This window comes from Cydia fagiglandana, chromosome 14, assembly GCF_963556715.1.
Source record: "Cydia fagiglandana chromosome 14, ilCydFagi1.1, whole genome shotgun sequence".
Taxonomy (NCBI): domain Eukaryota; kingdom Metazoa; phylum Arthropoda; class Insecta; order Lepidoptera; family Tortricidae; genus Cydia; species Cydia fagiglandana.
The window spans coordinates 11,264,697-11,281,280 of record NC_085945.1 but is presented as its reverse complement, the minus strand read 5'-3'; the positions used below and the strand labels follow the sequence as shown (position 1 = coordinate 11,281,280).

General features: G+C 35.7%; 1 protein-coding gene across 1 annotated transcript in view; it reads left to right on the top strand.

Annotated features, from left to right (window-relative positions):
* The window catches only part of LOC134670780 (head-specific guanylate cyclase), a 113,421-nt gene that overhangs the window by 87,736 nt on the left and 9,101 nt on the right, over nucleotides 1-16,584 (top strand). Inside the window, exons 8-10 of the mRNA XM_063528595.1 lie at nucleotides 7,782-7,961; nucleotides 9,699-9,837; nucleotides 15,479-15,645. Of these exons, the coding sequence (XP_063384665.1) occupies nucleotides 7,782-7,961; nucleotides 9,699-9,837; nucleotides 15,479-15,645 (486 nt within the window). The remainder of the gene's footprint in view (nucleotides 1-7,781; nucleotides 7,962-9,698; nucleotides 9,838-15,478; nucleotides 15,646-16,584) is intronic.

The following is a 16,584-nucleotide window of genomic DNA, read 5'->3' as shown; positions in this document are numbered from 1 at the left end:
TGTTGTTACTTGTTATGAAAACAGTATGAAGCCTACACAAAAGGCCTCGCGAGCCCTCAGCGTCGCGGCATACAAAGAAAGGGTAGAAAGGGCATAGACTAGGAATCCTCTAGAGTCTAGACGGAGTTTAGACCAATTATTTCATGCAACCGATGCTGCCAAAAATGCGAGGGTGCGCGGGACGAGGTGAGTGAAGTCCCGTGCCGTGATTGGTCCGTTCAAACGACGAACGAGTTCACGGACGTCACACAGACACTTTCGACTCGAACATGGAATAAAATTACTGTATGTGTGCCAGCGGGGGTAGCGCGACTATGCTCAGTCTAGAGGATGTTTTGTCTGTGAGAAAGGGGTAGAAAGTGCCGTTATAAAAGAAACTGTCCATGTCCTATTTGTGAAAGGAAATATGAGCGGTTTTTTCCCTATACTATTTATTGAAGGGTAAATGGTTCTTAAATTTTCTTTGGATAATATTTAGTTGGTAGTAGGTATAAGCTCTCTACGGTTTTTAAAAGGCATTTAATACCAAAAAGTAAAGAGGGATACAGTGAAATTTGCTTACCAGAATCATCTTTAAAAAAGGTTAATCGTCAAAATTAACAAATTCATCATAAACAAACATTGGTACACTTCAATATCTACGGTAACGGTAAATTTCGCTTCATGTAACTTTATTTGACACACAACTTATAAATTTAATAAAACTTTGTTTACTGTTTCCAAAGTAAAAAGTCTAGTAGATGTTTGCAATTACCAAAATTAACCCGTATTTGACGTTACACCAATACTTATTTTTGTTTTTATTATTTATTTTCTTATCATTTATTTTTGTGACGCCTCAAGGTTTGGCCTAGCTAACTTGCAAATTTTGAGACATACGCTTATTATTTACATAAAGTATGCTTTAGTTTTTATAGCTTATTCGCTTCCTCCATACGGCCTTAAATCTTTTTTTATATATAAGATTCATTACTTATTTCACTTGAGTGCAAGGACTAGCGAATTGGCGACGAAACGTGACCGAAATTTATAAAATATAAGTCGATACTATAATGCCAAAATGTAAGAGGATTACTGGAATATAACACATACAACTTTGGTGAGTTGAAATATATCTACGTGTATTAAATATACGCCTAAAGTATATTTAGTACCATAATTTATGAGGTATAACTAAAGTTGGTGGCGGCAGTTGTCATATGAGACTGGTAAACTTTTCATACCTACAAAGAAATTGGTAATCGGCCAAGTTTTACAAGAAATGGTATTTTGTTAACATTAAAAAGTTTCTAAATCATCACCCTTCCATTTTGATTTGCCATAGTTGGGTAAAAAAAAACAACTGGTTGCACTCCGGGGGTGCCGGCAGAAGTGAAAACTCAATGACATTAACAGTTTTTCGATCAGGTCACGTGTCCGTGTTACGAAGCGTCTTACGTCTTACGCTGTCGCGAATTTAACATTATTTTCCCCATCACAATAAGTGCACAGCGCCGCTAAAGACGTTTTTGCTTCAAAAAGAAACAATAAAGCAACGCGGCGTGGCCCCAAATGTGTACAAATCAATCGTAGTCACTAGATATATACTCTATTTGTTAATAGCAGGTGTGTAAGCCGTGTAACAAGAGAAATCTAATTATCTAGACGACAGTAAATTCATACACAGTACTTTCACTAGCGGAAGCAGTTATAAAGTTGACCCAAAAATGTTTTATTAAGCTATGAGCTTCATCACATATGTTCCTTGAGTAATTCTAAGCATTTCAAGCCTGGGAGGCAATAAGAAATGTGTGTCTACTCGGATTTGTAATGGATTCAAACTTTCAACCCCTTTTTAACCCTGTTAGGGGATGAATTTTACAAAACGCTGAAATTACTTTTCCTGTCTTTTAATAATATCCCCAAATACAAAGATTCAAGTCCCGCGTTCGAAATTTTTTTTGATATCCATACAAACTTTCTACTCCTTTTTCACCATCTTAGGGGATGAATTTTCAAAAACGCTGAAATTAGTTTTCTTGTATTTTAATAATATATCGTTTTACGAAGTTTCAAATTCCTAGCTTAAAATAAAACTTGAACCCCATACAAACTTTCATCCCCTTTTTAACCCCCTTAGGGGTTGAATTTCTCAAAATCGCTTCTTATCTCTTGTACACTTTATAAATGTAATCTAGTGTGCAAATTTCAACTTTCTATCTTTTGTAGTTTCGGCTCCGCGTAGCAAAAATCTCCAACCAAATTTTTAACCTTTTTACGTTTTTCTTGTAAAATTACTATGAAATTGAAAAAACAAATATCAGCAATGAATTCTACGTCTTTGGTTTATACGAAAATGATACCAAACTTGCCCTAGTACCCACCAGGATCAGAGTAGATTTTTTTTAAAGATGACGGGTGGCGGCCGTCTTTATACCCCACCCTCCCCCCCACTTCAGGCTAGAAATGCTTAGAATTACTCAAATATCAGATGTGATGAAGCTCATAGCTTAATAAAAATTTTTTGGGTCATGTATGGCAGCGTTACATAACTGACTCCAGTATCACATATAGTAGCAATATTATTGCTTAAGTTTCGTTTGCGTTACAATATTGCATTTACTATACATTAGGTATATCATATTAAATTTAATTGATAAAAAAATAATTAGAAATGTAACACATTTTCGTGAAATGTGATTCGTTTTATATGTATCTTTCGATCTTAAATAAGACGTCAATATTAAAATTACTGTAGGTTAATGTAAGGTTAAACACAACGTGATTTTTTTAATAAATGACTGAGGTATACATTTTTTTTTTACTGGAAATTTCCACGTATGGGATTTTTAACTTAAAATTTTCACAAACTGACCATAAGTTAGGCATCGTCAAAGTCAGAAATATTAACTCGCATTCCAAAGATTTTGGCGATTTTAGGCATTCACTGCCATTAAATATATGCATTAACTGATAAAACAACTACTGTGCCTAATAGTGCATTAATATGCAAATGTATTGATCTATGTGCTTAACACTTAAGGCCCATTGTTAGTGCAGATTCGAGAATATTGTCTGAAATAACAGATGGCGTAGTGTGTTATTGCAGTGAAAAGTAAGCATAGCATATAGAGCGAAAGGAAATCAGGTCATAGGGCTACTGTTCAGCCTAGAAAGAATGTTAACTGGCGTTAGAAAATGCTCCGCTTACTATAAATTAGGCCGTTAGCTTATTTGCCACCAATTTGGTACAAGAAATGGCTTTTAGGTGCTTGTTTCTGCAGGTACCTACGCTTCATAAAATAGTTTTTTTTTTAATTCTATTTGTACAATTATTTATTTAAGAAGGTAAAATCATTATAAACCTTTTAAAGCGCAACAAAAGGTTGTTGACGCTCAATTGTCTTAATGATTATGGATTTGAAAAAGAAATGCAAAAAGACATTCAAAAGTTAAACAGAAAAAAAAACTAATACCAAAGAAATAAGTCCTGGTTGGAAGTAACATGAGCAGTGGGTTCAAATACACTTTCAATGAAGTCATTTTGATACTCACATCTTTTTTTACGTCAGAAAAATGATCATCGATTATTTTATCCATCGTATGGCGATTACAATATACTGTACATTAATTGCTTAGTTTATTATCATTATGGTTTTAACATTTTGCATTGATATCTTAACAGAAATTCCGTTTTTACAAAAGCTTTATGCATAACAAGTAGTATTCAGTAATTAAGCTTACCTTAATTATTTTATTATTTGCCTATGGTCTACATAAACATAAGCAGTTCGAGTCTATGGCAACGCTTTTCTGACTCAATACACGGTGCACCGAGTACAAAAGTTGTTGACTGTCCTGTCAGGCAGCTAACCTGCTAATTCACCGTTCAACTCAATTCATGCGTGAAATTCAATATCCTGGTGTGTGGCACACCGAGAAGACAATTCTGTCTTAACAATTTGATATGGTTATGATCTTGTTTCGATACGACCTTGTCCGTGAGCACCAATCAGCGAGCGGCTCACGATGATCGTTGCTGACGAAATGCAGTCCAATGTGACGAAGACCTCCTACTCGTAGCCTAGTCGGTAGTGACTCTGCCTACGAATCAGGAGGTCCTGGATTCAAATCCTGGTAAAGGCATTTATTTGCCTGTCTATCACAAATATTTGCTACTGAGTTATGGATGTTTGTTATGTAAGTAGTTTACTGTGGGACAAGGTCGATCTCATAAAGTATTTCGCTTGCACTTATTGGTGATTTGCACATGAGATGTCTGATGATAAGACTGGAGGTCTTATCAAAACGTGATGAAACCTATATCAAATTGTCAAAACCAAATCGGCCTCCGACATGCAATATCGGTGCAATAAAGCTGGACTTCGTTAGTTGCCGGCACTTTACCGTGCCAATAGTGGCGTGTTGGTCGTGTTGCTATTTTGGTTTAGCGTTTATTCGCCGCCAATCCACAAAAAAGTCGAAAAGTGAAGGCAAAAGTTCAAAAAAAAGTTACATGTATTACCTTAATGGTAATTTAAGGCTACAGCGGTTCAATATTACTTACCTTTGGACTGGCTTGTCGTTACCATAAAACTTAGGAGGTAAAGTAACAATTGTTAGGTACATATTTTTTTACTTATAGAAAAAAATATATATACACGCGTATTCGGGAAACGAGATAATCACAAGATATAGAGACGATATAGAGATCAACTAGATTTACATTAGATATCGACTAGATGTGACTTGGATATCTAAGTCATAACTTGTCGAAATCGTTCAAGAGGACCTCCAGAATCGCGGAAACGTCAAATTTGACATATCTATCTTACAAATATCTTTAAATTATCCATATCGTGACTTGTTGAGGCCTAGTAGAGATCTAATTCATTTCCCGAATCGAACTGATAGAGCCATTAAATTATATTCAATTTACAATTAACCCCTGGAACGCCGAACCGACAAACGTACTTGTACCCGTCAGATGCCTAGTGCCGGATCCGTCCCATCCCCCTCAACTGCCGGAGGGTCTTCAATTTTTGTACCCGTCAACTGCCGCGATCAAAAAAAAGTGATATTGTGCAAATGATATAAAACTCTATTTGTAAGTGTTTAGATCTCAAAATTGTAAAAATATAATACAATAAATTTGGTGACTGATAAGGCACAAGGCAGTTGAGACACTTTGTACAGATCTGGGACTAGGCAGTTGACGGGTACAAAAATTGAAGACCCTCCGGCAGTTGACAGGACTGGTACGGATATGGCACTAGGCGTCCCAAGGGTTAATGGATTTTTAATTTTTTTTTAATTTTTAAGCCTTATAATTGGCCATATAAAATTATATTTGTATTGGTGTTCTTCAAACTTGTATAATTAATAAATGTACGTGAAAGTTGGGATAAAAAAAATCTCAATATCAACTTTCAAATATTTACTTGTGTAAGCCCATAAAAGTAATGTCGATTGAAACGAAAAATACTTATTCCTTATGTAGAATAAATATAAAATTACAAAAAAAGGGGAAATCGCTCCCCTGTGCACACAAGTCGGTTCAAATTTGATAGCGACACACGCACGATGCTCCTAAAAGCATTGTGTTTGCTCGGAACAAATAATTCCGGAATAGCAGAGAAAGATGTTAAACTTCGAGGCTCTCCAGAACAACAGTGATAAAGCAAAAGTCGTATGTGTGCGAATTTTATACGCATATACGTCGTTTGGAGGAAAAGAGGAAGTAAACTGAAGATTTACGTAGGTAAAAGCTTCAGAACTTGGGACAGAAAGCGAACGCAGAGCGTGTTCGAATGATAATTTAAAATTTTGAGTTCTGCTCTGGTTATTGGTTCGTCCGCTTTTGGTCCATTATTTTCCGTTTGAAAGAATATTCAGGGTGGATGTTGGCGGTAACATCGAAAAATCGATAAACTTTGTCAGCCTCTCAGCCAATAAGCGATGTTGGCAATGCCTTAGATCTAGGGTGTCGTTTATTGTATTACATTTATTTATTGAAAGCAGAGATATATATACTCCGTATAAGATAAATAAAGTCTTAGAAAAAAACGCGGCTCGGAAATCAAGAAAAAATAATTCTCGAATAGATGGCGCCATTACCTTTGGCCTATTCTCGGCTAGATGGCGTTGACATGGGTCAGTGTGGAACAATAAAAAATAAAAATCATTTATCCGTAAACATATTATTTTGATTAATTTATGCATTTTATATTTTATTTTAAGTTTTAATCGTGTGTCGATAGATGGCAGTAAATGTACCGTGACTACAAAATTTACTTTGGCAATAGCCCTCTATACTATCTATTCTCTTTGGTGAAAGTGATAGATCTCTTAAAAACGTCTTATTCATCCTGACTTTTTGTCCCTGCTTTGTTCGTGTAAAATATTACCGCTCCCATCCCCCATTTTACATACTTTAATAAATTATAAGCTAATTGTATTTCATAATTTAAATTAGCAGGATATAATAATTATTGAGTTAATACGTAACCAAGTACAGTAACTACTTAACAGAATTAGTAAAGAAAAAGTGGTTGTGGAATGTTCATAATATCAATACTGATAATATTTAGCTATGTTATATTCATACAGAAATTTTGAACATAATCACACATGACTAAAAGCAAATTTCCTCTAATCAGTCGGTAATTTATCAAAGTGGTTTGAAACCGCCAAATTTTGCATTAATTACCTAAACATACAATATTAGTTAGTTACCAATAAGCATAATCTCTAATGCGACTTTGATAAGTGAATTGTGTACTCATATTCATTAATTAATAATATAATTACAAGTTTCATGACAAAATTTAAATTGAATTAGATCAATTATTATTTACTAAATCAAATTAGACAAACGGGTGACCTTGACCTTGCTAGTGTTGAAAGTGTGTTTGTGAGTGTGTGTACGTGTTTGGCGATGTTTGTATTGTGATGGCAGTGTGATTAAAGAAGCAACCAATCTACAAATGCAGATTCTAGTTATTGGCAGCGTAATGGTAACATTCCATTTCTAACCGCAGCTGCACTACCGGTACTGAACGCGTCGCTGTCATTGTCAATTTCCATATTAGTAAAATTAACAGTAGTGCAGCTGTCGTTGGAAATGGACTGTCACCTTAAGGCTGTTTAAAGTATGAGTGTTATTTACCTCTACTAACATCATACATAATTATATTATCTTACAATGAGCTGCTATTAACACCTTGTTCGAAGCTTCATTGTAAACAAACTAAAGTTAGTTCTTAAAGCCAACGTTACGGCTACAAAGTGTTTGTGCTAAGCAGTTTCGGTAACGGGCGCGAACTCGCTATTCAGCTGTAACTTAAACTCCTAAGTAAGTACTTTCCACGCTAGAACTCGTAAGCAAAACCCAACTTTCTGTGGCATAACTTGACTATGTGCTAGCAGCTCCTATAATAAGAGCAAAACACCTTCCTATGCTTATTTGTGGAAGTTATTCGATAAAGTTCTTTAGATAGAAAAACGAATCGAAAACACGAGAAATATCTTTTGTCTACAGACGTAGTGCTTAATTGTTTCCCATCGTATTTTCTCGGGGAAACGTTTGTATATGACATACTTCAGTCAACCTCGTTACTTTTTGTATCAAGACCATCTGAAATATCAAGACACGTTCGTACGTTTCCGTGAAAATACGATGGAAAATAATTACGCACTAATCTGCGCGCGCGTTCACGTACTGCAGCACGCCTTGTAGCGATGAAATAACCGGATGAGAGAGGGTCATATTTGATTATTAAAATGACTGTTTTCTTCCACAGGGCTTGGAAATCAAGGGTCAGATGGTGTTCTGCCCAGAATCAGACTCGCTTCTGTTCGTCGGCTCCCCCTTCCTAGATGGTCTGGAAGGCCTGACTGGACGCGGTCTCTTCATCTCTGACATTCCACTCCATGATGCCACGAGAGACGTGATCCTGGTCGGAGAACAGGCTAGAGCTCAGGTATTGTACAAATTTGCAACTGATATACCTAACAGTTACGGGGGAGAATTTTATGGAGGAAAATTTTACATGCACACATGAACATGTGAAATAACTATCCACGTAGTTACGTCTCAGAAAATAGTTGATTTATTTTACATTTTTCGGCTCCGCTTTAAAGTCTGAATTTGTTCGAAAAAGTTGACCTTGTGTCTTACATTTTGTCTTACTAAAAATACCGAGATTATAAAGCTATATTAATTATGATCACAACCCTAAATCTAGATTTTAAATCACTCAAAGGAAAGTATGATCCCTTTTATATAATTAATAAAAATCATTTATTTACATACAAGATATATAATTTATTAGTGACTCAAACAAATAATTATCATTAAAATAATCAATTCACTGGTGCAAGTTGTAAATATTTAGATAGATAAATGCATTGCTCAACAAGACGTGAAAAAGCGGACTGCTCGCTTAGAAGTTTTTAATGGCTGAAGGCCGAGAGGGACTCAGGGAGGAAATTATCAGTTTTAACGATGTACGATTTGAAAAATACAAAATTGTAAGTTTTTTGCTTACTTTAGAAAATGTATTTCCGATATTCTGTAACAAGTAGGTGTGAAGTTCAAGAATTCTTAGTCTCTGACAGATTCAAAAAGACATTGTAAGATTGGATCAGGTTTAAAAATTATTTAATTAGAAAATATACGACTTAGATCATGTTTTGTAAGTTTGTTTTTATAAGTAAAATGAAACCTATTAAAAAAAATACATAGCGTAGGTATCTAAAAGTAAATGTTTTGACGCAAAATAATTTTTTCGACAAGTAGATATAATATAACAATGACTTAAACGCGGCCGGCAGCGCACGCTAAAGAAAGGAGTTCAGATTATTTTTTGCTTTATTTCAAACCCTTGTCAATCCGACATCAGGCTTATAACTGCCACACAAACCCAGAACTTTTTAAAAATTGAGTGAATTACAGTTAATCGGATTTATACCTCTATCCAGAGCGTCCGGTCCAGTGAATACCGGTTAAACCCGCTCTCCGCCAGTAAAGTTGTCAAAGCTTTTTCTAGAGTCCACTTGTTGATCAGTTCCCGAGGACGCTTGATGCTCATGCCATGTAGAAACTTTTCGGCCCAATTGATTTAAATTATTGAATTAAAACGAAAATAGAAATTGGAGAAAGGAAAAAGAAGTAAAAATCATTTACCTTTAACTGAAGTAATGAGATATGATTGTTTCGATTTGCATCAAACTCGTCCATGGTAAAATTTTTGTTATGTTATATTTTATATAGGTCTGCTACAAATATTTGTAAGTCCGACCCTAACATGTAATGGAGTGTAATGGAAGCAGACACTGAGAAAGAGATGTTTTTGACAAATTTAATTAACATGCCATTACCATTTTGAATAAATGCATATAGCTATCTATGTACCTACTTACACAGGCACCATTATTATTTCTTAAAAAATCTGAATTTAAGTTACACTCAGCTTTTCCAAATTTTCGTGCGTATAAAACAAATTCATCCAGTCAATTTTCAACAGGATCTCTGACCTATTTGTAAAATTAATAATAGCTGTTTATGAATATAGTCCCCATATAGTCGCCCTATGGTTGACTGGTAGAGAATGCCTATACCGGCATTAAGTCCGCCTGTTGTACTTTTTGTATGTGCAATAAAGTTTAAAATAAATAAATATAGTAAGCATTTCACCCTAATGAGAAATGTGTTACAGGATGGTCTTCGAAGAAGAATGGACAAGTTAAAGAACAGAATAGAAGAAGCAAGTAAAGCTGTAGACAAGGAAAGAGAGAAGAACGTCAGTCTTCTGCATTTGATATTTCCACCTCACATCGCAAAGAGACTGTGGTTAGGTAAGTAGAAAACACGCCCATAATTTGTAAAATTTAATTTAATTTAAAGGAAATATCATTTATTTACAAACGAAGATATATACTGAAGTATTACTGGAAGAAATTAATAACAAGCTTACATCTAAAATAGGCGCTTGAGGCATTGTACCAAGGATGCAGGTGGCATTTCCTGGCTGTATCGCAATGCTGATAATACGTTGTGCGAGGTAGCCGCCAGCGCTTCGGTAACCAGTCACGTCAACCAGACGTTTCGCGATTTATAAAAGTTAAATTAAATTAACCGAAAGTTTCATAGTTTTTATATCAACATATTCTAGCTGCGCGAGTCTTTCGAACTCGGTGTTTTTATTAAATTGGATGTTTTGCACACTCTAGGGACTGAATATCACTAACGATATTCGGTTTTTCAACCGACGATATTCGTTTTCGCTTACATTTACTAGCTAATAAATAAAGTTTTAACGCTTAAGTCCGATTAATACCCGTTAAAGTAAATAATAATAATATAAAAACAGTTACTATGGGCCCGATTCGGATTTTTAAATAGACATCTATTAGATATCTTTTAGTCATCACCAAGACACGATAACGATATGTTTAAGATCTAAACTGTCAAAATTTGACATTTGCGCGATTCTGGAGATACTCTTGAACGTTTCCCACAGGATAGTACTTAGAGATCCAATTCACATCTAATAGATATCTTAGGTACTCTATTTAACGTAAATGTGACATTGGTTGGCCAAATTGCGCTGTAAAAGAGAACTAGTTCATATATAAACTATAACGTATCTAGAATGGATCTAGTAAGTGTCGTCTCTTGTGAATATCTTGAAGTTCGAATACGGCAGTATGTTTACGCCTCATATTCTTTTCTTAGTTTTGTCATACCGAGCACAGTACCTATTTATGGCAATATTGATTTAGTTATACGCCTCCCCTCCGTTAATGTGTTTTCAAGAGTGACACGCTCCTTGTGTACGTCTTTGGCAAGCCTATTGACTTATTATTTCGAGTGACTACCATTCAACTCAAGTAATGTCAGCGACCTTATTTCCTTGAACACAAAGGGTCGTGTATATTCCTTCATAAAGAGGTACAGTCGATTTCACAAGCCAACGTTCCAAAAATATATTTACACGCCTCTCAAACACTGACTACAGGGTCGTCTGTTTTTCAAATTTAATTTCCAAAATATCGATCCTAGAAGAAAAATTGTGAGCACCAAACTTGTAGAGAATCAAATTTCCTACAATTTTTGTCCTCGCCGTTTTACTGAAAAATTAAAAATGGCCGAGTTATTCAAGAAATACCGTTTTTCGAATATACACAGGAGCCTGATTCAGTCTACTTTTTGAATTTACACTCCCAGTGACCCCTCCGAGGGACCTACGAAAAAAAATCCAAGAACTGATTATTCACAGGTCAAAATCTATAATTACAGAACTACGTACCTAATGTCTCGTTCTCGAAAATTAGATTTATTTTCATAACTAAATCTGACAAAATTGTTTCGTTATGAATTTCATTACGAATTTATTAGATACCTAATGGAAGTAAGAAGCGTTTTAGGTTTTCGTAGACTAAATGACAAAAAGCCAGCAGAGTCGCGTAGCATCGTCGCGTCTCAATATTTCATTTTACACGAAATTGTTGTTGTTAGTTAATTTAAAAACAACGAAACGACCTAATATGTATGCAGCCTACAGGCGTAGCGTAGGTAATCGCGGTACCTACTGTAAATCATTAAAAAGATTATATTAACATACACGTAACTTACACATGTAATGGCATCACGTAACTACGTACCCTGTTATAGCTGTTTACAAAAACTTTGTGTGAATGTGCGTTGTTAAATACAGGGTTTTATTATTGTATTTAATCACGCATATCCAGTTAAATGTCAGGCAAACCAATGAAAAAGTACTCTGAGATAATTTTAACGCATTTTTAACCTTTTCGACGCCGTGTCAAACACAAAAGCTGTCACTCGGACGCCACGTCACCGAAGTGTCAAAACCGAAATTGAACTTAATGCATATGCACGTAGGTGTCGTAGGTCTATGTTGTTTGTGGTCTGTGACCGATCGGTCTTTGGCGTCGGACCTGCGGTGCGGATATATCGGTCATTGGCGTTCAAAAGGTTAAGGACTGTGGTCACCAGAAGCGTGTGTAAAGACATACACGTGCGCGTTGTAATATAAAGATCCTAATCCAAGGTCCAACCCGTTATTCCGGCCTCGGCCTACGAAAGAGTGCATGACCAAGCCCTCCAGTAGGCTTGATCACTCTTTCGTTAACATAATTACATTTATTTTTAGTTTATTACTAATTCATTTATATTACTACAAACGCATAGTACGTACTGTATATCACTGTACAGTGCCATTCATTGTAGTTGAAAAAAAATTACATTACTTTAAGAACGTTGTCATCATCATATATTATATTTAGTTTGAAATATGTATGATTGTAAGTAGGTACATTGTAGGTAAAGTAGGCTGCGAAATTGCATGGAGAAATTATGAATTAATTAATTGATAAAGTCATCATGCACTTTTGCGGCTGATGTTACATACCGGGTGTGGCCTGTAATATGAGCAAAAAATTAAACTGTAGGCTGTACTCCTCTCCTCATACTGACCAACATTTGTTCAGCGACTTTTAAAAATAACTTGTGGTTTGGTTTTTAATACACTTTAAAGTTTATTCTAAAACGCAATGTATTGCGAATTTTGTTATGTTTAAGGCGTGACAAGCAACGTCAATCACAATGATATGGCGTCGCGATAGCGTCCATTGAAGATAATATTTATTTTGTATGAAAATTATGAATACTTCACAATTTTTTTTTTCATAATTTTTAAAAGTTGTTGAACAAAAGTGTCACCGTTTGAGGAGTACAATCTATGTTTTAATTATTTGCTCGTCTTACAAGCCACACCCGGTATACTGGTTTATTTGAGGCAAAAGTTTGGCAAGCGGAGGGTGTAATCACAGGTGTGGTGTAAAGTACAGATTGTATCATAAAAGTTACAGCCACAGGCGCGATCGTGGGTAGATAACTCAGTTGACGCCCTTTTATGAGGGCCCGCTAATTAATTAAAATAATCTAATGCGGCATTATATATAAGCTTTATTATTTTAGAGGTGTTAGGTGTGTTTTAGAACTTACTTGTTATTCATGTCAATATTTACATTTAATTTTGGTAACCCCCACCACCATGATCAGCTGGATTTAGCTTTGTGAATACTTTATTCAGAGACCAAACTTTTATATCCGCAACGCAACTGCTTTTATTTTGGTAACTGCAACCGAATATAACATTTACTAGGTATAACAAAGTATAAAATACTTGACATAACCTTGGACCTTCTTTTTATCACACTTATAAAACGTATTCCTCAGAAACTTGGGCATACACGTTCTCTTTTTAATGTTGAATCAAGGGTTAAATTAAAATATCTGAAAGTCCATTCCCTTTTGTAAATATCAGTACTTTAGTCGGTTTCTGGAATGTGTAATCCAATTTCGAATGTGTGTCCATAAATTACGTCATCGACCCCCCCCCCCCTATAATCATCCAAAAACCATGCTTCAAATGACCCCATTTCCTCCTACTTCATGCTACCGTCATCCGATGTCCAGACCTCAACCCTAATTTGAAATGACGTAATTTTTAATAGCCCCTAAAACAGGTATATTATATACATGTTTAGAGTGAATAAAGTCAATGAAGTCTTTGATAGTACACTCAAATATTTTTGAGTACAAAATTGAGTTAGTCCACGTTGAAAGCATAGACCTTTTATAATGTGTCGCTGAGTTATAACGTTCATTATAGGTTCTCTTTAGTATCAAATATGATACAGCTACCATATTAATAAGCATACTATCAGACAACTAGTTTAACAATATTGTTTTTATGAAAGATCACCAATTGTCCTGCCAATAAATAAAATAAATAAATATTACAGGGCATTTTTACACATATTGACTAAGCCCCACGGTAAGCTCAAGAAGGCTTGTGTTGTGGGTACTCAGACAACGATATATATAATATATAAATACTTAAATACATAGAAAACAACCATGACTCAGGAACAAATATCTGTATCATAATACAAATAAATGCCCTTACCAGGATTCGAACCCGGGACCATCGGCTTCATAGGCAGGGTCACTACCCACTAGGCTAGACCGGTCGTTATTTCTACATGATTTGTACGTACTTACAAACCTATCTAACGTACTTAACGTACATGTCAGTCCATACAAAAGTTTGCACAATTGTGCAAGTTTTTCGGCAGAGAGGTAAGCTAAGGCGTCTCCAGTTATTAAATACTTATGGGAGTAAGTGACGAGGTCTAAGTTTCGTGTAAACTGACCCAATACTCCAACAACACGTGGGTCCCTTGGCACCAATTTAGGCTACTTCCCGGCTCAATTTAATAACGCGAACTAATATAAATTGGCTCCGTAAGTTTGCCCGTGTTTATAGTCCCTGCGGTATAACACTAAAACATTCATCTTGTTGGTCTCACGGTATTTGAATATTTTATGAAAGAGATACTTAAATGTTTTGAAATACGAGTATTTACCGATTGCTTACAATGTTTACAAGTTACGTAAAAATATAATTGTGTCTGACATTTGTAAGATTTTTTTTTGTGAAATATTTATAAATATAAATTAAATTACCAAGATTTTCTCAAGGACAAGAAAAATGTCTCTCACAGTGAAAAAATACGTATAAATATATACGTTATAACCGAGAAACAGCTCGTCGAAAAACGTTACATAAATATTTTCAGCAAAAAATATCTCATGATTCATGAATTTATCATTTCCACTAACGTTGTGTGTAACATCTAAAAGAATAATATGAAATGAATGATGAAATGTTTTTCCCAGCCAAACTTCTGTTTATTAAATATTATGAAACGTTTCGTGTTTATGTCAGAAAAGCTAAATTGCTGCATCAATTAGTAAAGTATCTGTAAATATAATATAATGCCATACGATTAAATAATTAGTAAAGTTTGGTCCGTAGATCCTTACCTCCCATATTACTTAGCGTTAATCTCACTACGTGCTTCGGAGCTACTTTGCGTGATATCCGACATCGAAGAACATAGTTTATACATGTTTAGCTTTGTTTCGTTTTTGAAGTAAATATATCTTGTGTTAGGCACATGCTTTTCCACTGAAGTGGAGATAAATCTACCAATATAATTGGTTGTAATCTCTCCACATATTTACACATATTGGTCTCTTCTCCACTCCGCTAGATACCGCACGCACTATGGGCATTTTCATTTTGACTTGTACTTTAAAGCGCGATTAGTCGTGTTTCATTAACGTCTAACCGTTACATTCCTGACAAAATGATGGGATTTGACATTGACCGTCGGTTTTGTAACGATTACTAACCGGCCGTTAATGGTACACAGTCAAGTGAAAATGTCCCTATACGCACAGCCAATAAGTCGATTCCCACATGCCCGTCTCTTCCCACTTTTCCCGTGCTTTCGATGCGTCGCAGCGCCCGCCTGATAGGTACTAGTTAACATTTAATGTGGTATACATTTACTATAGGTATCTGTATACATATTGTTGACATTATATTTTCTTCCCTAGGTGAAAAGATCGAAGCCAAGAGCCACGATGACGTAACAATGCTGTTCAGCGACATCGTCGGCTTCACCTCAATCTGCGCCACGGCCACGCCGATGATGGTCATCGATATGCTGGAAGATCTGTATACCGTGTTTGACGTTTTCTGTGAGGAGCTGGACGTTTACAAGGTCAGTTTTAATGTTCTTCTTCTTCGTTACACTCCTGACAGAGTGGTCGTGGCCATTATGTAGACTTTTGAGCGACTCGTTTAACGACACGTCGCCATTCCTCCCGTAGAGCTGCTTTCCGTAGGCATTCGCTTACTGTGGCCGACACACCTTTGATTTGGTCGGTCCATCTTATTGGCGATCGCCCTCTAGCCCTGCCGGCCTAGCCAAGGTTACAATCGCTATCGCTTCGCCAACGAAAAGCTTTATGTCTCTCTATCACTCTTCCATATTAGTGCGACAGTGACAGTTGCGTTGCGTTTCGATCGCTACGGAGCGTGAGCGATTGGCAACTTGGCTACGCGGCCTGTAGCCTCGCACTCTTCCTTGCACAACTAGGCGTTAATGGATGTTTCATCTCAGTTTAAATATTATATTCAATATATTAAAAACAGGTCACTCACGTATTTTAAGTCGAAAAACGCCCGACATGTTTCACTCCGTACTGAAGAGCAGTCTGCTCCGGTCCGTCAGCGCAAGCTCTTAACGACACTCCTCGGGTACGAAGTCAAACATGTCGAGCGTTTTTCGACTCAAAATACGTGAGTGACCCGTTTTCAATATGTCTGTCTCGCGGAAGTTTTGTTATTAAAACAGTTTAAATGTTAACTATTGCAAATACATTTTATAATAATTATTTTATCTGCTATCATATCATAATGTGCTCAATGATGCGTTCAGAATATCCGCATATTATGGCCAGCATAAAGATTAACTGTTTTATTAGGTACAATAATTTCTTTATCTGCGTAAATGTTAGTTTTTGCGAAATTAATAAGTTATTAACCTCGATATTATTATATCAATTTAATAATGTCATTAAAATTTAGAATATTATGTCCTCTTTTCTAATAGACATCAGTAACATGCGATTCCTGAACATATTATGGAAAGGTTATT